This window comes from Bos taurus, chromosome 5 (assembly GCF_002263795.3).
Source record: "Bos taurus isolate L1 Dominette 01449 registration number 42190680 breed Hereford chromosome 5, ARS-UCD2.0, whole genome shotgun sequence".
In the NCBI taxonomy this organism is placed as follows: domain Eukaryota; kingdom Metazoa; phylum Chordata; class Mammalia; order Artiodactyla; family Bovidae; genus Bos; species Bos taurus.
In genome coordinates this window covers 10,711,172-10,737,012 of record NC_037332.1, presented here as the reverse complement: position 1 = coordinate 10,737,012, position 25,841 = coordinate 10,711,172, and the positions used below count along the sequence as shown (strand labels likewise).

The 25,841-nt window shown below is 37.3% G+C and overlaps 1 protein-coding gene across 4 annotated transcripts in view; it reads right to left on the bottom strand.

The window, feature by feature from the left end:
• Positions 1-25,841, bottom strand: part of ACSS3 (acyl-CoA synthetase short chain family member 3) — a 190,080-nt gene that overhangs the window by 124,763 nt on the left and 39,476 nt on the right. For 3 of the 4 annotated variants that reach the window (NM_001102137.2, XM_010804755.4, XM_024991869.2), the window contains 3 exon segments: positions 1,271-1,411; positions 7,010-7,144; positions 11,129-11,317. In NM_001102137.2, coding sequence (NP_001095607.1) covers positions 1,271-1,411; positions 7,010-7,144; positions 11,129-11,317 — 465 coding nt within the window. 4 annotated transcript variants of the gene reach the window in all.

Sequence of the window (25,841 nt, the reverse complement as noted above, 5' to 3'; positions counted from 1 at the left end):
GCAAGAACACTGGAGTGGGTTGCCATTTCCTTCTCCAATGCATGAAAGTGAAAAGTGAAACGGAAGTCGCTCAGTCGTGTCTGACTCCTAGTGACCCCATGAACTGCAGCCTACCAGGCTCCTCCGTCCATGGGATTTTCCAGGCAAGAGTACTGGAGTGGGGTGCCATTGCCTTCTCCGTGATCTTCCTTTATTTAAATCTAAACTAATAGAATCACTATTTTGAGAATATTAACAGGTTATGGTTCAGAATTCTGATGCTATAGAGTTCCAATATTAATAGTGGGCCAATGTCATATAGGATTTGAGTGACTGTGAAAAGTCCCTTTGCCTACTAACATTCTGTGATTCAATGAATACTGAACTCCCTAATAAAGATGAAAGATGATTGCATAAATCTTTATGAAATTGTATAAAGAAACAGTGTTATTTGGAGATACCAGGCAAAAGTGGTAATGGTTTGGTATCTGACACGTTCAAGAATACTGACATTGTTAACTTTGCTTTGTGAAAACACCTTTCAGGGTAAAAAGACTTAAAAATCCTTGAGTATCTTCAGTGCTGCAAATCAAATAGCTCAACACTCTGGATAAATTACCTGTTGATCAAACTGTCTAGGCCAGTTCTCCAAGCTGCATTTATAATGATAAATCAAATTCCTCTAAATAAAAAATCAACTTCTGTATGAAAGTTATACTTCAGTTTAAAAAATAAAAATATTTCACTTAAAATATATTTTATAAAATGTTATTAAGCCAACTGATATTCAATCAAATATATGTTAATACCTTACTAAAGCACTTGAATATTGCTGATATTGTAAAGATTTTTAATGAAATACAGACAAAGCATTTGGCATTAAATATAATGAATAGTTCTATATATTTAGACACAGGATTTAAGATATAAACTACTTAAGCCTGAACCTCAAGATAAAGTCTGCAAACATTTTCAATCAGTAATCAAATATTCTACGTGCAAAAAAATCTGTCACTATAACTATCCCTAAGAGAGTGCCTATTTTGGCCACCTGATGGGAAGAGCTGACCCATTGGAAAAGACCTTGATGCTGGGAAAGACTGAGGGCAGGATGAGGAGGGGGCGGCAGAGGATGAGATGGTTGGATGGCATCGTCAACTCAATGGACATGAGTTTGAGCAAACTCCAGGAGATGGTGAAGGACAGAGAAACCTGGCGTGCTGCAGTCCATGGGGTCACAAAGGGTCAGACACGACTGAGTGACTGAAGAACGCAACAAGAGAGAGCATACCTTTGGCAACCCCGTCGTTCCAGATGTGTAAAGGATATACAGCGGATGTTCAGAAAGAACGGGAACACAATCATGTGACTGTGCTTTTGAGAGCTCTTCATCCCAATCAAGATAATAACCTGGAGCCAAGGGAACCATATCCTACAAAACAAAAACCCAGGAATATGCACTGAACAAAGGAGATTACATCAGGAAAACACTGGAGAGTAACGAAATCTACATTAGTCTGAGTGTCTGACTGAAATCTAGGCCTATACAGCTAAATGTCAGACCTATAAGTCAATATCTCAGGGTCATGAGTTTGGATAAATGTTCATAAGAAATTCAACAGTTTGATGTTGACTTCAACTGAACTTATCGCAGAAAATGTTTTATTTAAACCTAGAGATATATTGAAGAAATTAAATGTGATGCAGGCATGATTTCATCAACAGTAAGAGCTTAACTAACAGAGGTTCATGATTCTACAACTGTATGTACACTATCGACTTTAAAAACTAACTTCTATTTATCATAATCTATTTCTTTTTACTTTAGAACTACTGTCTTCACAATGAAATCTCAACTAACCTACTAAAGTTTCTCTTTACACAAGGGTAATACTGCCATTTAAGGGTAATACTGTGGTCATTTTTCCAAACAGGAGAATATTAAATCACTTTCAGGAGAGGAGGGTTAATCTACTTTAACTTTTTTAAGGACAAAAATCAGTTCTGAAATTAATGAGAGTATGAGACATGTATACAAAGCTACCCAAGTTTTTCTCCACCAACGATACTAATATGGTAGAAATGCGTGTTTTCTTTTGTGTTCCTAGAACCAAGCTCTGTGTTGCAAACTTATGATAATAGAGCCATGAATTGGACAGACACATCTTAAGTTAGACAGGTGTCTTTAAAAGGTGCCAATGAAACAAGCCACTGAAGAAGAAAAAAGTGGCTTAGGGAAAAATTATTGTAGTGGAGAGTTATAGCTATTTAGAGTTATGATCCAGTACATGTCTAGTTATTTTCTGAAATGTTGACTAATCTCAAGATGACAAAACAGTAAATTTACAGGTGCTGAACCTGTTAGTAAAGGCACAAGGCAAGACTACACAGTCCTCACTGAAAATAAGTTCACCACCTAGAGAGCATATGTAACTATCACACTTCATTCAGGTAATCCCTCAACTAAATTCAGAGACACTGACAGATTTTTAAAAGCCAGGTCATTTCCGCTTCTGTGGTTCCTTAATTTATTGATTGGGGTTGTAAAAAAAATGGTCATATATTTAAATGGATACAATTACAAACTGCTACTTCAATATATTAATAGTATCACAAATATAATGCCTATATGAATAAGCACATGATAGACAATAATCTGAATTGACCTTCAAGAAGAGGACGTTTTAGCCCCAACTGATTTTTCCAGCCCTACCGTGGATGTGTCCTGGAGGCACCATTTAGATAAATAAATATAATTAACTGTGATCAAACTTTCCATTTCCATTTGTTTTTATGCATCAGATAAACACAACTCAATTCAAACTATCAAGCCTAGGGCATCACAGTTACAGACCTATAAAAAAATCATCACACTGTGTAACAAAAAAAAAAAATGTCAATTGAGTAATCACAAAAATAACTGCAGTTCAAACAAAATGAGGATTTGAATGAAGGGTTATTCTTCAGGCTAAGAAATGCAGGCATGTTTAAAGAAGATCTAATGAAAGGAAGACAGGGGAAAATCAACGTTAGCCTTTCCATACATGCATTTACTTCTATAGACATATCCCTCCTAGTTGTTATCACTCTTAAAAGGCAGTCCTGGGGGAGCACAACAGATGAGTGATGTGACCTGCCAATGGAGCCCGTCACAGCCTCCCTGAGGCTTAGGAGTGGCAGCCAGGTTTTTATCTTCTCTGGCAAAAAAACAATCCTAGTTAGGAGATGCATCAGCGAGCCTCATAATTTGTATCTTTTCTAAACTCAAAGCAAAGCCAATCCACTGGGTTTAATTACTGCCTCCACAGAAGGTCAGATATGAAGGACAAGAGACATCCAGCTGAAATAAAGGAGAGTCAAAAAAGAGGAAAGGTCTCAGGAAAAATAAGGAGAGGGAGAAAGGGAGCTAGTTATGGGAGGGGGGAAAGTAACAGTGGATCTCTACCTATTAAGAGGAAAGAGAAGGCTGTCATCCTTTTTAATCAAATGTACATGGATTTAATATTAATACTTTATTTAAAAGGCAGAGACGGTCAGACTGGATGAAAAAATTAAGATCCCAAAATGTTATCTATGAGAGTTTTTTTTTAAAATACAAACACATTACTGTTAAAAAGAAAGACATGGGAAAACGTTACATCATGCAACAGAAAGTACAAGATTAAATAGTTATATATCAAAGTAGATTTTTATAAAATACCAAACAATAAAGAAAATGAGCAACTAGAACTCATAATTTTCTGCTGGAATAATAAAATGATTATGTCCACTATGTAAAATTGTGTCAAAGTTCTTAGTAAAGTCAAATATACATCTACTATATGAATCAGCAATACTACCTCCATATATTTACTTAAGAGAAACGGAAACACATGATCCACACACAGCCCTGATTAAGAATGTTCATAGCAGCTCTAGTCATAACAGCTCCAAAGTGGAGATAACCCAAATTTCCATAAATAGAAGGACAGAAAACCAATTTTTTATATATTCATGCTAGGAAATACTACTCAAAAGTAAAAAACAATGAACTATTGATACATGACACACAAGAAGTGTATCTTCAGAACATCATATTGAACAAAAGAAGGGAGACATAAAAGTCTATGCATAGTATGATTCCATCTATTTGAAGCTTGGGAATGAAGCAGCAACAACAAAAAATCTATGACAGTACAAATCAGAAAGCATGTGCCTCTAGGAATGGGGAATTGTTGACTGGAAAAAGGAACAAATATGGAAAAATTCTCTATCTTGATTCGGATGGAGTTATGCAGGTGCATGCAGTTTTGAAAATGCATCAAAATGTACTCTTATGATCTATCTTAATGTATTAAAGTGAAAGTGAAAGTGAAGTCGCTCAGTCGTGTCTGACTCTTTGTGACCCCATGGACTGTAGCCTATCAGGCTCCTCCGTCCATGGGATTTTCCAGGCAAGAGTGCTGGAATGGATTGCCATTTCCTTCTCCAGGGGATCTTCCCAACACAGGAATTGAACCTGGGTCTCCCTCATTGCAGGCAGACGCTTTACCATCTGAGCCAGCAGGGAAGCCTAATGTAATAAATTATCTCAAAAATTAAAATAATAATAATCTTCTGAGTGCCTACAATATGCATAATATTGCATTAAGATGTGAATGTTAGAGATGTATGCAAATATTAATAATAAAAAAGGTAAAAGATTATATTTGCTTGAGAAAAATCTGATTGGAAACATATCCATATCCACAGCATTTATAAAGCAAAAGAAAACAGCATATATCTCTTTGGTTAAAAGTCATTAAACTGAGTTTAAATGCTGGCTCTACCACTTCGTGGCTGTGACTCTGTGGTGTGACCTGTCCATGACTGTATTTTCATCTGTAAAATTGGACCAGTAATAACATCTACTTTACTGGTTTATAAGAATGTAAGAATTGAATAAAGAATATCTGAAAATCCTTTGGGTCTAGCCTTAAGTTCTTTGGAAATTCTACATGAATTCACACATGTGTGAATAGCATACACACACACTGAACACTTGTGTTATTGTGTTCCTACCCTTCCCCTAGCCTTTTCTTACTCAAAGCCTTCTGGATTACTGACTTTACACTCCCTGACCCAACAGCAACAAGCCTTTTTTAAAAACATGCTGGAGGTCATCTGAAAGAAATTTAAAATTCTCCTTCAAGACATTGAAAATATTAAAATCACTGAGTGCAGCCTTTCCTGAGGAACCACAGACTACTCAGACTACACTGGAACGTAATGTGGTGATGGGACTTCCTAGGTGGTAATCAAACTGAGAGAGCTCTAATGCTCTCTGTTCTTACATCTTGTCATTTAAGCATTTTCCACAGATAACCTCTCAAGAGTTCTACAAATTATGCATGATTCTTTGCACACTTGCAATTTTCCTTCTGCAAAAAATTTTAATCTGCTAGAAACCCAAGTCAGTCTAACTATAAATAGCTGGAGACCTAGCTTGGGATGTAGAAATAAGCTGATTATTTGGGCAAATTTACTAGGAAAAAGCATTGTAAAATACAGTCATTTATGTATTATACTGCTTTTTCTTCCTTCATGGATCACAGTAATTTATCTGTTTAAAATATTCATATTTTGTTTTCCTGAACATAGTTTTTATTTCCAGACCGATTACTTTTTCTAACATTTTTAAAAGACATTTTAAAAAGAAATTAATCACACCTCACCACAGGACTAGGTAGCTGAGAGATTAAGCATACTGTCAGAATGCACGCATTCAGATCATGACCCTGATGCTAGCTGGACAAGTTACTTTATCTCTCTTTTTCCTGGACTCCTCTTCTTTAAAACAGGAGTAATGCCAAGCTCATAAAGTTATCAGGAAGTTTTAAAAAAATTATCCATGAATGGAGTATCTTAAAAATTATACGGTAAGCTGTCAGTAAATGTTTCTGGTACAGTTGAACCTTGAACAATACAGGTTTGAACAACAAGGGTCCACTTACATGTAGATTTTTTTCAGTAAATATGTTGGAAAAATTTTTGAAGATTTATAGCAATTTGAAAAACTCGCAGATGAACCATACTACTTAGAAATATCAAAAAAGTTAAGAAAAAGTGATGTCATGAATACATATGTGGAGATACTAGTTTGTCTTTATATAGGCATAAAGTAAGTGATATTTAATATAAAATTAATAATGTGGTAGTTTCCCTACTGTTTCCTAACTTAGAATTACATTACTTTACAGTATACCTCTTTCTCTGGTACTTAGAGAAACTGGGTATCAGCCTATCATCACAGGGAAGTGATTTTTTTTAAGTTAACAATGTTTCCAATATTATAGTATGAATATGACTATAAGGCCATGCCATATGCCATAAAAACTGTGTATTTCATTCATTAGTGTATAGCCCAGGCTATCATGAAGCAATTGTATTGTTGCTTCTTTGCTATGAATGTGTGAATCATTACATCTGTAACTAAATATGAATTTCTTTTTCACATTATCTTTTCATTTTTGATGTCTAGGGTTGTAATATGTAGTACATCTGCAGTATTTTGTATCATATAAGACAATATTGATGCAGGTACTGATAGACAATTCATCTTATAAACAGACATAAACTTACAATATGGATAAATATAATTCAGGTAAATACAGTTCTTTCTCTAGCCTACTTTCAACAACAGGCTATTAGTTAAATTCATGGGAGAGCCAAAAGTTATAAGCAAATTTTCAACTGTCTGGGGGCTGATGTCCTTAAACCCTGCATTGGGTCAACTGTATTATTATTAAAGTTATAGTATAAATTAATAAAGGACACCACAATAGACTATTCACTGGATCCAATTCATTAATATTACAGATATTTCTATGTTTCAATCTTTTTAAGTTAGTTTTTTATAAAGACAGAAAACATCATTGTCTTTTGCCCCAAATAGTGACATTCATAAAGGATACTTAAGAGTTTATAAATCAAGTGCTCCTGTCAAATCGTCAACAACAATCATCCTTAGCACACCAGCATAAGCAAGAACCAAATTCAGTATTCAGATTACCGTATGTGGACGATTATAGATGAGAACTTTATCTGGCTTGTGTTGTCCTATTCTCAGTGCCTCTTCTACGAGTGGTACGTACTCTACCTTCCTTCCAGGTTCAATGCCAAATGATGCTGTAATAACCAGCTTGGGCTACAATGAAAAACAAACGACAAAGCTGAACCATCCTAGTTAAGGTAATCACAATATTTCAGATGCAGGCTGACAATTTAACATTTCTAAAGAAATGTTTGAACGATTCTGTTCTCTCTTGAATAAATGGCCTGAAAACCAAGAAACTAGTTTTAAATGGTATAGCCCTAACCACTTCCACATAAATCTCCCTTACCTGTTCAGAATTCCACATTCAATGATGCTTTTGGCCAACAAACAGGAGCTGTTAAAAAAATACTTCCCAAAGAATTCATTAAGCCAGGTAGATGTAAATTTGCCATGAACCAGTGAAATGGAAGCTTAGAGTCCCCTCACTTGCATACGCCCACATAACAGCTGGTTGTTACTGAAGTTGTAGCATTTCTTAGAGGGGAGAGACCCACCCTGACTGCTATCAATAAGCATTTCTAAGGTCTTTCATGTAAGCGTCTTTGCTTAAACACCTAAAGTGACCTCAGAAGGAAGAGACTGGAATCTCTAATACTTTTTTATGATTCTTTCTCATTTCAAATGCATACTCATTTTCACAAAATATTATATTGCAAATTTGTCCTGTGTTTCTTAAAAGGGCCCTCAAATGATTTAAGTTTCAAGTCCCACAGAGTCTGAGTCTGCTTTTGTCATTAAGACACACTTGGCACTTTCTTTGCCCGACAATTGGCCAGTCATTCTTCAAGATATGTGCAGGTGTAGCCGAAAGAGTCAAGGTGAGTCTTCCCTCCTTGGTAGATTCTGAGCAGGCCTCAGACATCCATGTAGAGTCAAGGTGCTCCTTCGTTCCCATCTCTGCACAGGGAACTCTCCACGGACAAGTCTGGGCCCCAGTACCTCCCTGTCTCCTATGCCTGGTACAACGCTTGTCGTAACATAAGCTCTCAACAAAATACTTGTGGCATGGAACCAAAATTCTCAGTAATTTACAAAACAAACATGCCTTTGTTCTTTTAAGTACACTGCTTCTTCACAGAGAAATCCAAAGCAAAGGAGACAGATAAATTATTCAGGAGACAGAAAAATCAATCCCAGAAGGTGCATCCATTCCTGAATTTTGATTTCTGGTTACAATATGCTTCCTCTAGGGAAGGGTTATATTGTGCCAAATATATGCATATATAGCACTTTCCAGTTTTCAGTATCATTCAATACTCGCGGAACTGAGGCCCAGTGCCCGCGGCATAGTGAGCCCCAGCTTCTAAGTGGTGGAATCAGAAAGAGGGCCAGTTCTGACAGATTTCAAAACATTCCTCTTTCCACTATTTTAAGCTGCCTTTTAAAAGCAAAAAAAGAAAAAAGTAAAAAGTAAATCATGTATCCTTTTATTATATTTTTAAAGGTCAGACGTTTGAATATAATTCACATATTAACGTCTGTAATATGTACAAAAATAACTCTAGATAACACTCCCTACAATTAGAATTCTGAATAAATGAAAGTTACACATCAAATTAAAAACATGTATAGAATATATCAAAAGTTGAATAAGTTAATAAAGTCAAAATTAGATTCTTCCTCTAGAAAATCATTCTTTTGCATTTCTATTAACAGCCTTTTATTGCAGGTTTTATTCCATCTCAATCAGAATACATTTTTCCCATCTTCATCTATTAAAATAAAACTCTTCTCAAGCTATTTAGTTGAAAATCATGACATCAAAATCATTCCTGGTTTCAAATATTAACTATTTTCAAATATCTCAGGTATGTATTGCTGTCTCCATCTTCTCATCATCAATTTGACCTGCTCAAAAGTCTTGCCCGTAAGAACACACACTTATTGCCTAAACTCCTTAACAAGATTAGGGTACGTATGTGTGTGTGTGTTGTTATGAATGAAAAATGCCAGTGATGCAGCATAAGTTTTACAAATTCTTATTATGTGTGTGTGTGTATATGTTTTTCCCCATGTCATATAAAAGCTTTTTATAAAAAACAATGTATCTCATGTGTTAGTTGCACAGCTGTGTCTGACTCTTTTGATCCCATGATCTGTAACCTGCCAGCCTCCTCTGTCCATGGAATTCTCCAGGCAAGAATATTGGAAAGGGTAGCCATTCCATTCTCCAGGAGATCTTTCCAACCCAAATGCCCAAATGCTGTTTAAGAATTTCTGTAGCTAAAAAACTAGAGAAGTCTCCAACTGCCCACTGATTTGCAGATCAGTGACACATTTCCCCCTAGACTTCCCTTCAAAGGACTAAAGGAAGTGAAAGTTAATTCGCTCAGTTGTGTCCAACTCTTTGTGACCCCATGGACTGTAGCCTACCAAGATCCTCCATCCATGGGATTTCCCAGGCAAGAGTACTAGAGTGGGTTCCCATTTCCTTCTCCAGGGGATCTTCCCAACCCAGGGATTGAACCTGGGTCTCCCACATTGTAGGCAGATGCCTTACCATCTGCACCACCAGGGAAGTCAAAGGACTAACTCAACATGTTTTTAAAAGGAGAGAGGGAAAAAAAAGAACCAGCCAATTTGTGTGCAAACCAGCTTCCTAGTTCTAATAACTAATCTATTTATTACCAGATGAAGTCACATATGTAAAACCTCACTCCCTGCCTAGCACTCAGGGGACCCTCAGTATATACTAGTTCCCTTTTTGTTAAGAATGTCTCATCCTGGGCTTGCAAAACTCTCTGGATCAATCATCTCCTACTCCCATAATGACAGTCCTTCTTTAACCTTCCCACTGCTATTCCTCTCTTGCACATCGCTCACTGGCCACTGATTCACAAAGAGACCAGCGACCGAAGGTTCTCATTCCCGCCTTTCTCCCATTCACACCATATTGCCAGACTTGCCTCCTCTTAACATTGCTCAAAACATGAGGGTCACCTGCTCAAAAACTTGACTGGTCGGCATCTACAGGATGCAACTCAGACAAAAACTGCCTTTGCAAGCTCACCTTCTCTTCCTCTTCATCACATTGATCTATTTGCTGTCCTTCAAAAGGGTTTTACCCTTTCCTGCCTCTAGTGCTAGCCTCTAATTCTTTTTCTCACCTTTTGGATCCGACTACATCATTCTTTTCAACTAGCTGAATCATAACCAAGATATTATATAACTCAAATCTCACCTCTTTCAGGAAGCCTTCTTCAGCCACCCCAACCAAGAGATATCATCCCTGTCTCTAAATCAGGGGTCTGAAAACTATGATTCAGAGCCCAATCCTGCCCAAATTACATTCTGTAAAGTGCTGTTGGGATGCTGCATGCCCTTCGCTTCTGTAGTGCTTAAGTGCTACAACACAGCTCCGTAGTTTCAACAGAAGCTCACATGTGACCCACAATGCCTAAAATACTTACTACCCGGTAACTTACAGAAAAAAGTTTGCTAATCCCTGCTCTAAATTCATAGAATAATAACAGCTAATCTTTTTTTAATGGGTACTATATCCCAGACACTATGTTAAGTGTTTTAAATTCAATATCTCAATGATATTTCACAACAGCCTTTCAAGTTTGTGATGTCAGTACCCCATCTAAATGTATAACTTCACCCGTCCCTGACACTCCCTCTTAACCACTATGCTATATACCACCATTCGTGGAAATATACAGGTTATAAAACTAGTCATGTGCCCCATCCATGTGATAAGTATCATTTTTTAACCAGTTCCACGGAGAGTACCAGACATAGAGTGGAAGCTTAATAAATATATGCTGAATGAGTATATTAGTTATTATCTTTCTTAAAGTTCTTATACATCCAAATGTAAATGGCAAGTTAATTTGAAAGACTTGCACCTTATATGTCATACTCTTCACAGTATTTAGAGTGATATCTTTCACATAGGACCTACTCAAAAATAAAATTTTGGTTAATAGTGTATGCCAAGTAAAAAGTCAACTTCATCTCATTTGATAAGAGGATCTAGTAAACACAATCACTCTTGCATGGTTCACTTGCAGATGAACACAGCTGTACTATATGTGGTTATTGCTTGATTTCTCCAAACAAAGCACTTACCTTTGCATGATCAATGCGAGTGCTTAGTTCTTTGGATGCAAATCCCCCAAATATGAGACTGTGGATGGCTCCTATCCTGGCACACGCCAGCATGGCGTACATCGCCTGTGGGATCATGGGCATGTAGATAACCACGGTGTCACCCTTCTTGACACCATGCTTGACCAAAACACCAGCCAGCTTAGAGACCTGTAACAGCATCACCAGATCAGCAAAGTGTTCTCTGTATGAATTCACTAAACTTGTAAGGTATAGGAGTAACCCCAGAAGACACTCAGCCCACTGGCAGTGGGTTATAGAAGCCTGAGTAATACATACTGATGATGATGATAAGTGTTTAGATGGTGACAATAACAGACATTTGGACTATTGTAATAGACTACAGGGCTTTCCTGATAGTTCAGTTGGTAAAGAATCTGCCTACCATGCAGGAGACTCCGGTTTGATTCCTGGGTCAGGAAGATCCCACCCACTCCAGTATTCTTGGGCTTCCCTTGTGGCTCAGCTGGTAAAGAATCTGCCTGCAATGCAGGGTACCTGGGTTCGATCCCTGGGTTGGGACGATCCCCTGGAGAAGGCAATGGCTACCCACCCCAGTATTCTGGCCTGGAGAATTCCATGGACTGTACAGTCAATGGGGTCAGAGAGTCGGACCCGACTGAGCGACTTTCACTTTACTTCACTTGACTACAAGCCGATTTACTATTATTATGCCACGTGAATTTCATGGCTTAAATTTGCTTAATTATTCACTCAACAATATTTTTACTGAAAAACTATCATATGCCATTGTGTTTAAGGTTGGGAAAACAACACCAAAAAAAACAAAGACACAGGCTCTTCCCTGTGGAGCCTGTATGTTAAAGGGTGATCTGTCAAGTGAACAGATAAATAAACGAGTCTCAAATTCAGATATATGTTGGGCTAATTGTTGAAGGAAACAAGCATGGATTAACAGGGAAAACATATCATCAAACATTTATAAAGTAAATAAGACAGATTCTATTATTATTATCATTCCTATTTTAAAGAAAAGGCAACTGACACTCAGAAATAATAAATAGCTAACCTTAGGTGTAACCAGGATCCATTACAGGCCTTTTGACCTCATATTCTTGGTTCTTTCTGTTGCCCTAAAACCAAGTATTTTTTCTTTGCTGTTTTTAATACTAATTATCTATATAAAGTGACTGCCCTCTATATTAAGAGCATACATTCAAACTTTTTTTTTTACTTCTAACATGCATTTAGGAATCAAACAAATATTTTTCATCTTAACATGTATTTCTAGTAATAAAGACAAAAATGGGTTTTTCCTGGTGGCTCAGCCGGTAAAGAGCCCATCAGCCAATGCAGGAGACACAAAGAGACACAGGTTTGATCCCCGGGTAGGGAAGATCCCCTGGAGAAGAAAATGGCAACCCACTCCTGTATTCTTGCCTGGAAAATTCCATGGACAGAGGTGGCTGGCAGGCTAAAGTTCATGAGGTCGCAAAGAGTTGGACACGACGGAGCACACACGCAAGTCCAAGTTCAAAGATAAAATAGATCATAAGCCTACACATGACATAGTTTGTTGCAAGAAACCTTTCCACTGCAGCAGACTGCAGGAAGTATGCACAGATTTAAGTGAACAAGAACTTCAACATTCTTTCATCTAAAAAATATATATTGAGTTTCCATACATCACACACATTGTTTTCTGACACATCAGTAAACAAACAAGACAAAGATCTCTACCCCCAGAGTACTCATGCTTGTTTTAACAGAGAGTATGAAATGAACATAATAATCATGTATTACGTTAAAAGGTACTGAGTGCCATTTGATGGGGGGAGTAGAGCAAACCAGAGGGGACTGGGATACAGGGGATATAATTCTCAACGGGACCATCAGGACAGACCTAAGAAAGCAACCCTTGAGCAACGACACGCAGGAGGTCAAGAATAAGTGGCTATCTGTGAGTATACTATTTCAGGCAGACAGGACACCAGTACGGTGGTGTAAATGGGATCATATGTGATGTGACTGTGGAACAGAAAGATCAAATGAGAAAGTAGTCACGTATCAGGTCAGAGCACTTAAGGGGTGGAAGGGATCCGCTAGGCAAATGGAAGGACTATGCTTGCCTTTAAATGTGACGTTTAAAAGAGTGAACAGAGGAGGCCTGGGAGAAGGAATTAGGCCACACCGCTATTAGTGGTTCCTTTCATTTCACTCTGCCTCTCCTACTTTTTGAACAAGTTCAAAGGATTCAGAATCCTGATCATTCTTCCTTTTTCTCTCTATTCACTTCCTCTGTGCAGATGGCAAAAGATGTGGTCAAGGTCAAGGGCTCTGGGGAAATACAGAAAGTAACAACAACTATCTCAGTGTTTCATCCTGCCCTGTATTGCAAACTCTAATTTTGTGCTATTTTTTTAAGAACCCCAAGTTGCCCAGTAGGAAGTTATAAGAAAAATAAATCAAAGTAACATCAACCATGAACTTAAATTCCTAATGGAGTTTAAGAACCAACATAACACCAAAAGTTATATCCAAACATCTCACTGTAAACCCTGCAGAAAGTAGCCACGCTCTGGGGTTGCATTACTGGGTGTTCCATTTAAGGTGGAGCACTGGGAGAGACCAACGAGAAGAGTTTGTCCTATTCACAGCTATAGTCTTGGCATCTTAAATAGTGTTGAATAAAAAGAATTTTCAACCAAAACCCAATCCAGCAGTGATTCAGTAACTTTAAAATCCAGTCGCACTTCACAATGTTGCTGGAAGATGTCTAAAATTTGTCTGTCCTCTTAAAGAAATGAAAATCACTAAATTCAGCTCTTTAAAAAAAAAAGAAGAAAAGATCTCACAATGGCTAAATGTAGCCCCAAGATGTATTTAAGGTGAGGTCATGTCACACCTAAAAAAGACAAAGAGCCAACATATTAAAATCAGAAGATTTCATATGCAAATTCAGATTTCTAGGTTCTCTTAAAAAACTGGAAGGTCTAGTCACAGTGGCTTTGTGTTCTTGAATGACAACAATCAACTGAACCCAAAGATCAGCTGCTGGGTTTGCCATGAACTTGCCATTCCCTAGGGCTATTCATAACAGAGCTTGCATTGTTCTTTCCTTCTCAGTTTAGAATATATTCTTCTGCAACCTGTTTATTTTGTCATGTGCTTACACCACAGTTCCATAATTAAAGAGATGTGAGTTTTGTTGTTACTTAGTCACTAAGGCATGTCTGACGCTTTGCAAACCCTGGGCACTGTAGTCTGCCAGGCTCCTCCGTCCATGGGATTTCCCAGGCAAGAATACTGGAGTGGGTTGTCATTTCCTTCTCCAGGGGATCTTCCCCAACCTAGGAATTGTACCCATGTATCCTGCAGTGGCAAGCGGATTCTTTACCATTGGGTCACCACAAAAGCCCACAGAGATGTGATAACTGATGGATAACTGATTTTTCTCCCATCCATTTCTCCCATACATACTACCTGCCGGGCTTCTGCAGGCATCTGAGTTCTTAACCACGGCCCTGGAAGACTCTCGTCAAATTAAGCTGCACTGTGTCTGTGTCACCACTAGATGGTGCACATTTGGCCTTGTTACCCTCCCTCCAGGCAGCTACTCTTCTGTTTAGATGCTATACTAATCACGCTTGAGTCGCTAGGAAGACACACGTTTTATATGATCAATAGAGAAAATACCTTTTTTAGTACTTTTTGGGACTACATGTTACTCCAGCAAAATTTTCCACCGTTACTTGTAAATTATAAAATAAATATAATTAATATTTTTTATAAATTTGAAAATGAATGGGGAAATAGGTTTCAAGACTTTTAATAAATACACTCATGAAAAATAAAATATTAGCTCATAAAAAACGGGATTTATTAATATGAAAGCATTTGTGAATGTTTCATTAAAAAATATTCCCTCAACACAAATATGAACATTAGTCAAAACTGATCAAAGATTATGTTCCACAGAGTAAACAGCACTTGCTTCGCAAACCACCAGTGTGTCCATCTAAGGAAAATCACTGTTTGTAAGACAATGAGAGCATTGTTGTCCAAATTATAGTAAAAAGATAACAATCAGAGGCAACCTTAGGGCCATGTCAAAGAAAATTATATGAAAGAGAAGACAAGAGAAAGCATATTTCTAAATAGCAATGATGTTACTCTGCAAACTCTGCTTGAATCAATATCAGAAAATGGAAGTAGCTTAAAAATAAATTATAGGGGCTTCCCTGGTGGCTCAGTGGTGAATCTGCCTGCCAATACAGGAGACATGGGTTCGACCCTGATCTGGGAAGATCCAACATGCTGCAGAGCAACTAAGCCCGTGCACCCCAACTACTGATTCTGTGCTCTAGAGCCCGGGGGCCGCAACCACTGAAGCTGGCGTGCCCCGAGCCTGTGCTCTGCAAGGGAAGCCACTGCAAGGGAAGCCTGTGGACCACAGCTCAGGAGAAGTCTCAGCTAGAGAAAAGCCCACGCACCAACAAAGACCACGCACAACCAAATGAATACATACAAGTATTATTTAAAAAGCATCTCTTTACCAAAAAAAAAATTAATTATAATATCTGAGGAGACAGTTTACTAAAGTTGGATATGAATGACCTGCTCTTCAGACTATACTTAATTTCCCATAGAAAGAGTTAAGTACCTAAAGTACCTATATGTTACTTTTAAACATATAAATTAATCACATATTCTGTACCCACACATCATACAGACATGGTTTTGCTTTTTCTTTACTTGTACATACATAGAGAGCCACCAAGAAGGTAAAAATGTATCTCTAATGAATTGTTTCTTCTTTTGGTCATGCACCAACCATGCATCCAGGTAAATAAGTATCTGTGAAAAGAATAAATTATATCAAAACTGCTTAAGATGTGACATAATACTAAAATTATTTGAAAGGAACCTTTCAGGAATGCAAATATTTTCATCTAACATAAGAAGTTTCTACAAATGTAACTTTTTAAGACAGTGACTACTTATTGGATATGACATTGAGATAATTTTCTGTTAAATATGATGCTATATTAAGTCCATTCAATTGTGAGCTATGCTTTTCAATAGAAAGAAGGTAGAGGTGATGTGATGTTAATTAAAAGAAGAGAAATCAACCTTTCCTCAAAAGATAAAACTATACCATTTATATTCAAGAGTAAAATGTATTATTACTATCTAAAACAAATAATATGTGTTCATATTTTAAAATGGAATTCTATTGAGTTTTAGAAAAGAATATAAAGTAGTATCTTATGTTCAAAACAGTTATCTGATAATGAACTAGAAAATATATACTAACACATTTCTTCCCAAATAGTTTTCCCCAAATGAAGGAATTAATATCATTCCTGAGAGTAATCATTTTTCTCATTCCCAACTTTCTTCACAAGTGGGTTTCAATCATTATTTGGTCATTTTAAGGCTGTGTATTTGCAAGCAGAATGAAATGGAGAATTGTTTAATCTATTTAGTTCAGGCTCAAAATAACCACAATTTCAATAATCTGTGTACTTTCAAGACTAATGTGATTTTCAGACTGTATTTCACAGAAAATTAGTTCAATCCTACCCTTTTCTATGCATGTTGCTCAGAGACTTGATAAGGAATATGTTCTCCATTTCTTTAATGTTGATATGCTGTGATTTACAAGCAGATCATCAAAATTTATCACATCTTAAAAAGGACATCTTGTTCATTTTAAAATAGTACTCCTATTTCAGTCAGGCCATTGTTGACAGAGAAAATAATCCTCCATAAAGGAGAAGTCCAAGGTCTAAAAGAATAGAAAATGTAATTGACGCCTATCATTTACTCATGACATGACTACTGTATGTATAATTAAAAGGAAAGAAACTATATAGAAAAGAATAATTAAGGATTGCTTCCACTTTTTACCATTTTAACATCTTTTCACTCAGGGCATTAATGGTTGAGTAATAATGACTTCTTCCTGCTTTTACTCACTTGATAGTTTCTGCCAAAATTCCTAATCCTCAGGAAATTTGCTATTTTGATTAGGCATTTGTCTGAGAAAGTAAAGCAGTTCAGAATAGACAAGCAAGAATTCAGGGTGAAGAATGTTGTGAGATGACTTGGAAAGATATAGAGATTCAGTACCATGTATCTTTTAGAACCTTGCTAAGCTTTGTTAAGTTAGATTTATATTCAGGTTAAGATCTCTGTAGAAGTAGGCACTTTCCTTATCCTTACAATGCAATTATTTTTGCAAGATCTAGGGCTGTGACAGTGGTGATAAAAATAAATGACATGATTTGAGAAATACTTTGTGTAGACCATATAGGAAATGATGGTTGAAGGATGCAAGAAGTAATGGTAGGAAAGAAAGAACGGGTTCAGGTTTGGGTTCCAAGAACTGGTTGGCAAATGCTTTCATCCACAAAAATCAGTTGCCAGGCTTGAATCAAAGTTCCCTGTTAAGCTTGAGGCATAGAAATGGGACAGTCAAAGGTTTAAAATAGGCTTTGGAGGGCAGAAGACAAAACTTATCAAAGAAATGCTAAAGGAAAAAAGATACAGGACTGAAATCCCAATGGATACTGGGGATGATGGATTTGTAGTAAACCCCTATTTGCAGTTAGGACATTTTTCTTCAATTTTTCAAGCGAGGTGGGCTTCCCAGGTGGCGCCAGTGGGAAAGAACCTGCCTGCCAATGCAGGAGACATAAGAGATGTGGGTTCAATCTCTGGGTCAGGAAGATTCTCTGCAGAAGGGAATGGCTACCCACTCCAGTATTCTGCCTGGAGAATCCCATGGACAGAGGAGCCTGGCGGGCTACAGTCCATGGGGTTGCACAGAGTCAGACACGACTGAAGTGACTTAGCACACACAGCATGCATTCAACACATTAAGATACAGAAATGGAGATGGCAAAAAACTAGGCTGATCAAGGTCTGCAGTTCCATCATGGAGGTGAGATGGAACAACAACAGGTTAGACAGGTGAGGACATTAGCGAGAGGGCTGCGTTGTTAAAGAGTCTAAGCAGGATAGCTGAGAAAGAAAAACAGAAGAACCCTTAGGTGGTGACTACACACAGAACCATTTAAAACTATGATATTAAAACTTTGAGACATTTGTCTGCCATCTTCTCGGTCAGCCAGCTTTTTAAATAAAGTCATATTCTTTGTCCAACAACAAGAAAAAAATGATACTCTGTCTAAAATGCAGACTGTGTGTAAACGTGGTTTTGCTGCATTATCTACCAGAGGTTTAAAACAGACACTATGAAAGTTATAAACCCCAATTTACATGTGATCTTGACCCTTTCCCCACCTTTCATCTACCAAAAAGCCAAACTCCAGGGTCCCCTCCTGGATCCATTTCCAGCTGATCCTCACAACATCCTCCTTTTGTCCCTGGGACATCATACCATGTCCCCTTTCCTGCCACTGTTTACCCTCTCAGTTTATCCCACCTTAGGCAAACATCCTTCTTACAGACCACCTCCATTTGTCTTCTTCACAGTAACATCCACCTCTGTAACTCTTTCAACTGCCCAGAAAGACTTCTCAGAACTAACTCATTGTTCTCTATCTCTACACTCTTCTCTAATTGCACGTGTTTTTTCTCTAGCACCAATATTTCCAATAAATTCTCATTCATTTTATTTTCCTCCCTTAATCCCTGAATTACAAGTATTGCAAGCATATTGACTGTATTATTTGTCACTGCTAATGTACTAAATTATGCACTAAATTATGTCCAGCTAAATTATGTGTTAAACAGTTTGGTAGCCAGCCTGGAACCCAAGCACCATTCAGAGACACATGGAGAAATATTATACAGATTCCAATTAAAGACTTCTCAAATGAATTTTTAAACCATAGCTCAAGTCAAAGTTGATTACTTTCTGTATGCTTTCTAGAGCGTTTCTAAGGGAAATATTCCAAGTCCTAAAGCAAGTTTTATTACATTTTTTTACAATATAACCCACCTGGACTACAATGAAACAGAATTCAACTATTGGAGAAGTCATTCTTCATAATTTTGCACTCTCATAGCTTTACAAAGATATTCTAGAAAAACTACAGTATAATGTAGTTAATGTACACATTTTTCCAAATGTATTATATGTTTAAAAGGTACAGAATCTACTATGCTCTATTAATAAAGAACATTCAATTAAATATAAACTCATGTAAGTCATCTGGATATGGCTATATTCTTCAATGAACATAAAGACCATGATAAAAAATCACTGCCTTACATATTTGTGTATATAGTAGTAAACAAGCAAAATGTAAAATGAAATCAATATTTACAAAGAAATTACAGTGTGACTGCTATAAACACCATGTTAAAAGACCAATGGAAAATATTTTAAGTAGCACTAAGTGAATTAAAACTATATTCCTTTTTATCAGTCTAATAAATTGTTTACTGTTGTGTTTCTCAACCTGGGGTCTGTGGAGACATTCTCATGGTCATCCATGAATTCTCTATGAGAATTTTTAAACCTGGTGTTTTGATTTTGATGACAATTTTTAAAAAATTAATCATGTAAAGCATATTCTGGATTTATGAGCACTCATGCAGTTTCACTGTATTTATTTGTAATTTTTTTTATAATTCATGCATATTAAATAAAAGCCAGGTGATGTAATGATTTTTTATAACAAAACTGTAAAATAAAAGGCTTTATGAAAGTTTAAGCACTACTATGCGACTTCACTTTCTTTCTTTCTATAGTTCCTTTTGGAGAAGGAAATGGCAGCCCACTCCAGTGTTCTTGCCTGGAGAGTCCCATGGACAGGGGGGCCTGGTGGGCTGCAGTCTGTGGGGTTGCAAAGAGTCAGACACGACTAAGCAACTAACACACACACACACACACGTGACAGAAGAATTGAGGCATCACAGAGAACGGGTTGCCAAAACTCAAAGGACCCAGGGCCGCAGCACTCAAACCATAAGCACCTTGCAGTTAGATGTTCAGGTCTACCTCAACATTACTCACTATATGAAATTAATTTTGTCAATCTGAGCTTGGTTGAACTTGTAGATTTGTTTTTATCCTGGCTTATAAATCATAGATGGCTTTATGTATCTATTGAGCTATAAAGAAAAGACATTAAAACCTAGTTTTAATTGCACATTAAAAAACAATTTGTGTCAATACAAAAAGTATGTAAGAATGCTTTTCCTTTATGAAGTATTCATATGTCTCCATTTTTAAGAGGAAAAAAATTGCTTCATTGATCTTTTTTCTCATAAAGAAAGACAAATATAAAAGCAGCAAGAGATGGCAAGAGATGTCAACAGGAACCTTGCATCATTTAGATCGATTCTACACTGATTATTTAATCAAAGCTTTAATTAAACAAACACCCTCAGCATTTTTATAGACAGTACATAAACATGACAACTACTCCGGGTACACCAATCATACTTTCCAGAATTTGCCTGTGTTCCTGTTAACCTTTATGATTTCATTGGTCAATACAATCTAGAAGTCAATGAATATATACAAATGGCTCACAGAGAAGTTGCTAAATATCCCAGGAGTTGTACAAGGACACAAGATCATTGCAATAGTTGGATCTGTTCCCAATAGCATTAATATCACTCACCAAAAAGAGGCACACATTATTTTTAAAAAATGAAAAATTCACAAAGATAATGCACACACTAGTAGGTAATAAGGGCTTCCCAGTGGCTCAGTGTTAAAGAATCTGCCTGCCAATGCAGGAGACACAAGGGCACAGGTTTAATCCCTGAGTCAGGAAGTTCCCCTGAAGAAGGAAATGGCAACCCACTCCAGTATTCTTACCTGGAAAATTCTACGGACAGAGGAGCTAGGTGGGCTACAATTCAGGGGGTCACAAAGAGTCAGATGCAACTGAGCAAGCACGCATGCAGAGTAGCTAATAAAGCAATGTAGATCATCACAAATGCCAAGAATATATCATAAATACCCATAAATAGATAAAATTTCCCATAAAAACTATATATGATATCAGATCAGATCAGATCAGTTGCTCAGTTGTGTCCGACTCTTTGCAACCCCATGAATCGTAGCACGCCAGGCCTCCCTATCCATCACCTAAAGTTAACATAATTCAGCTTTATAATGAAAACAAAATTATCTTCAATCAAGTATAGCATGAAAAAATGAACAATCAATTCCCCCACGATCTCCAGTCTTCACAATAACTCTACTGAATGCAACATGCATTGATTTATTAACATTTATTTTACTTAACTAGTACAAATGTCAAAACTATGAGTATAAAACTGTCAAATGAATTAAACTAAAGTTAATAGCATCATTTCCCATGTGTAGATCTTTACTGATTTCAAAAAGCCTAACAAAATATTTCACACACTTGAAATATGATTCTATCCTCATATCTCTATTTGCATCACTTAAGCCAATCAACGTCTTCCATTATATTAATTAGCTTTATCCTCAACTTGCTTTGAAAATTCTATCAAGTCAAATAATTCCGTAGCTTCAAACATTTATTATTAAAGGTCAGAAGCTGAAAGCTGATGACACGCTCAGCTGTCCTAAAGTCGCTGACAGTACAGCGAGTGCAGGCGGTGGTCAACAGAAGAATAACTGTTACCAGTTCCTCGCACTTCCACGTGGAGGAGCACAGTTTCTCTTTCTACTCAGTACCTTCTTGACTTTAGTAACTGTCTCTCTCGTGTTCTTCAGCCATCTTTCTACTTGGGATCCCATGTAATTCATCTTGTTGGCCTCCCCTAGGTCAGCAAACACAGCCATTCTTGCCTTCACAGTGCACGCCATCATTAACCATGTCAGGTCCAACTCTGGCACAAATCTGCTGCAGACCAGGGACACCTGTAGGGAGGCCATCTGTGTATGGGGCACAGATTCCTCTCCATCTGTATCTCCATTCCTGCCCTGAAAACAGGTTCATCAGAACCATTTTTCTAGATTTTATATATATGCATTAATATATGGTATTTTTCCATGTTGGAGAGGATGTGGAGAAAAGAGAACCTTCTTGCACCATTGCAGGGAATGTACATCGATACAGCCACTATGGAGAACAGGATGAAGGCTCCTTAAAAATCTAAAAATAAAACTACCATATGATCCAGCAATCCCACTACTGGGCCTACACCCTGAGAAAATCAAAATTCAAAAAGACACATATACCCCAATGTTCACTGTAGCACTATTTACAACAGCCAAGACAGGTGGCACGTATTTCTTTCTTTTATGATCCAACTAATGCTTCACTTTCACAGCAAAGCCTTCTCTCAACTACTGGAGCCAGATTAGTCCCTTCTTCCTCTGTGCTATAAATGTTACATTACACACAGTTGCTTTTGTGTTCTTCTCACCAGGCAAACTAGGAGTTCCTTGAGAGTAGGAAGCATTCATTTTTTCTGAGCCCTCTGCCTCATACAATAAGCATTCAATATCTGGTTGAATATGCATTTCCCGGAAGACGTCTTCATTCTCCATCTCTCGTATGCCACCTATGGGACTTGGTTTTCAGCTATTATTTGTCTCCCTGAAGAATTATTTACTGTTCAAACAAAATGTCTATTATAACATTAACAGGTTACAATATTTATATACCAAAATCTGGGATTTGTTGTGCATGTGCTAAGTTACTCTGCTGCTGCTGCTGCTAAGTCCCTTCAGTCGTGTCCGACTCTGTGCAACCTCATAGAGGGCAGCCCACCAGGCTCCCCCGCCCCTGGGATTCTCCAGGCAAGAACACTGGAGTGGGTTGCCATTTCCTTCTCCAATGCATGAAAGTGACAAGTGAAGTGAAGTCGCTCAGTCGTGTCTGACTCTTAGCGACCCCATGGACTGCAGCCCACCAGGCTCCTCTGTCCATGAGATTCTCCAGGCAAGAATACTGGAGTGGGCTGCCATGCCCTCCTCCAGGGGATCTTGCCGACTCAGGGATCAAATCCGTGTCTCCTGCATCTCCCGCACTGGCAGGCAGGTTCTTTACCACTACTGCCACCTGGGAAGCCTTTTGCCCGATATCATTTCCTCCAAATGTTGACATGGTTTCTTCCAGCCTTTATCTGAGTCCATGTCACTGGGTTATCTCTTCAGTGATGAGCAGTTTTCTCAGACAAATCTATATAAAAGAGAGGCCAGGTCACTCTAGCCTTATGCTTTTCTTCCCTTATGTCATGTTACCTTTTCACTTGTATTATCTTTTTTATTCATAACCTATCTCCCCAATTAGAATGCAATTTTCCTGTAGGCAAAGACTGTATCATTCACTACTGTAATGCATGGTGTCCACAGAAGCGCCAAATACATATTAGGTATCTAAAAGTATATTTTGAACAAATAAATAAACTTGGCTCCATCATCATTCCAGTCCAAGAAAATAAATGGAAAGCAGATCATCCATTGATCTTACCGAGTTAACTTTCAAAGAGGTCAGAGTTTAACCACCTTGTAGACAAGACAAATCATCTAACAAGAACCTACCAACGAATGATAAAAATAAATTCATTAAGCAAATGCAGGAATAAAAACTACTAGAGACCAGACTTCTACATTTCCAAAATGACCAAATTAGGTAAATGTTTTAAGCAGAGCTTTGAGATGCAGATAGAAACTTTTAGTCAAGCAAAACATTAAAATAAAGAAGATTTTTGCCCTATTAAAAAATTTAAATTTCCCAGTATATAAAAAAATTACAATGTGGAAGAGACAAGTGATATTTTTGGAAATGATTATTTCTCTTAGACAATAGTTAATTTTTCTTTACTTTTTAATGAAAGTTACTGAATATTCTATTCATGAATTCATTCAGTATGTAATTTGAGCTTATGCTATGAGGCCTATATTAAACATTGAATCAATTCAGTTCAGTCACTCAGTCATGTCCAACTCTTTGCGACCCCATGGACTGTAGCACTCCAAGCTTCTCTGTCTATCACCAACTTCTGGAGCTTGCTCAAACTCATGTCCATCGAGTCAGTGATGCCATCCAAGCATCTCATCGTCTGTCATCCCCTTCTCCTCCAGCCTTCAATCTTTCCCAGCATCAGGGTCTTTTCCAGTGAGTCAGTTCTTTGCATCAAGTGGCCAAAGTATTGGAGTTTCAGCTTCATCATCAGTCCTTCCAATGATATATATATTGGAATATATATATTATATATATACTTATATATAATATATATATAATGTAAATGATAAAGCATTGTATAAATAAAATAAATTGATAAGTAAAATATAACCCTTATTCTCAATAAGCTTTTACTATGGTCACGAGGTACATTAATAAATACGTAGGTATACCAATAGTGTAGGTACACTGCTAAGTAAAATAAAAAGCAAAAAGAAACCAGTGCTTAGAGAAAGGTACAAGTAAAGTGGTCTGGACTTCGAAGCATGGTGAGGATTTCTGGCATAGGGGGAGTGGAAAAGAAGTGAGTTTATACTGCAGACAGAAAATTGATTTCAGAAAATTAGAGAAATATAATTTCTTTAAAAACCTGGCTGAGACAATTCAAAAGGGTTGCCCATATTGTTGCTATTCTGTGTTGATGTAAAAATTATCTTTAGACATTTCTAGTGTTGAATGCATGGCTCTAACAATAGGGAAAAAAGAAGCCAGGAAATACCAAAATGTTGTTTTCTGATTTAATTTATTCCCTTCTATATTATCTATTAGATTGATCTAATACCTATTTTCTTTCTGTGGAGTATTCTCAGAATCTAACTTAAATTTCATTAAGCTGAAAAGTTACTCAAATAAAGTTCCAGCTATAATTTAGATAAAAACTTAAATCAGTAGTTCATATGTAAACATCTTCAATTTCAAATGAAATATAAGTGTTTCTGCTAAACCACATTATACAACTTTGCACTGCACAAATTAGCTCACAAAAATAACAAGGTTTCTGGGAAAATTAGATGAAGCCAGACCACTCAAAAATCAATGTAAGTAGAGCCTTTTAACATCCATGAAAGTACTAACACAGCATCATCTTCAGTAGATCATTTACAGCCTTAACACTGGGGCTCATGCTTCCTGCTTCTACTGTAAGGAATTTGCTTCCAAACTTTCTTCAAAAAAAAAAAAAAAGGTTAGTCAAGATTAGTAAAGCATAGACTTTCACATTAATTATTTTTAAAACAGGCGACAATGTCCTCATCTTTAGATTTCTAAAACTATTTAATCATCATTTTTACTAAAGGACCTTCATCTTTTAAGGTTTTCAGATATTGATAAGCTATTCTCTTCAATTGTGAGAAAATCTCTCACCAAAACTTCCTGACGTGGAAACCATCCAAAAGAAAAGTAAATGCACAAAAGACCTGCCTGGGCTCTTCAGAAAAGTAGAACAATAAATGGCCCCAAAGCACAGGACAAGGAGTTAACTGCATTAGCCATTAGGGATGATGAAATTAAATCCAGACTTCCCCAGGGGTCCAGTGTTAAGAATCCGCCTTGCAATGCAGGGGACGCGGGTTCAAACCCCAGTGGGGGAACTAAGATCCCACATGCCGTGGAGCAACTAGGCCCGTGCACCACAACTGCTGAGCCCACGTGCTGCAACCACTGAGTGTGGGCAGCATAACAAAGATCCCGCGTGATGCAATGAAGTTCACGCAGACCACAACTAAGACCCGACACAGCCAAATAAATCATAAACACTTAAAATGTATTTATTGCCAGAAGGCAGTATCAGTGCACAGCTACTCGAAAGGCCCAGACTA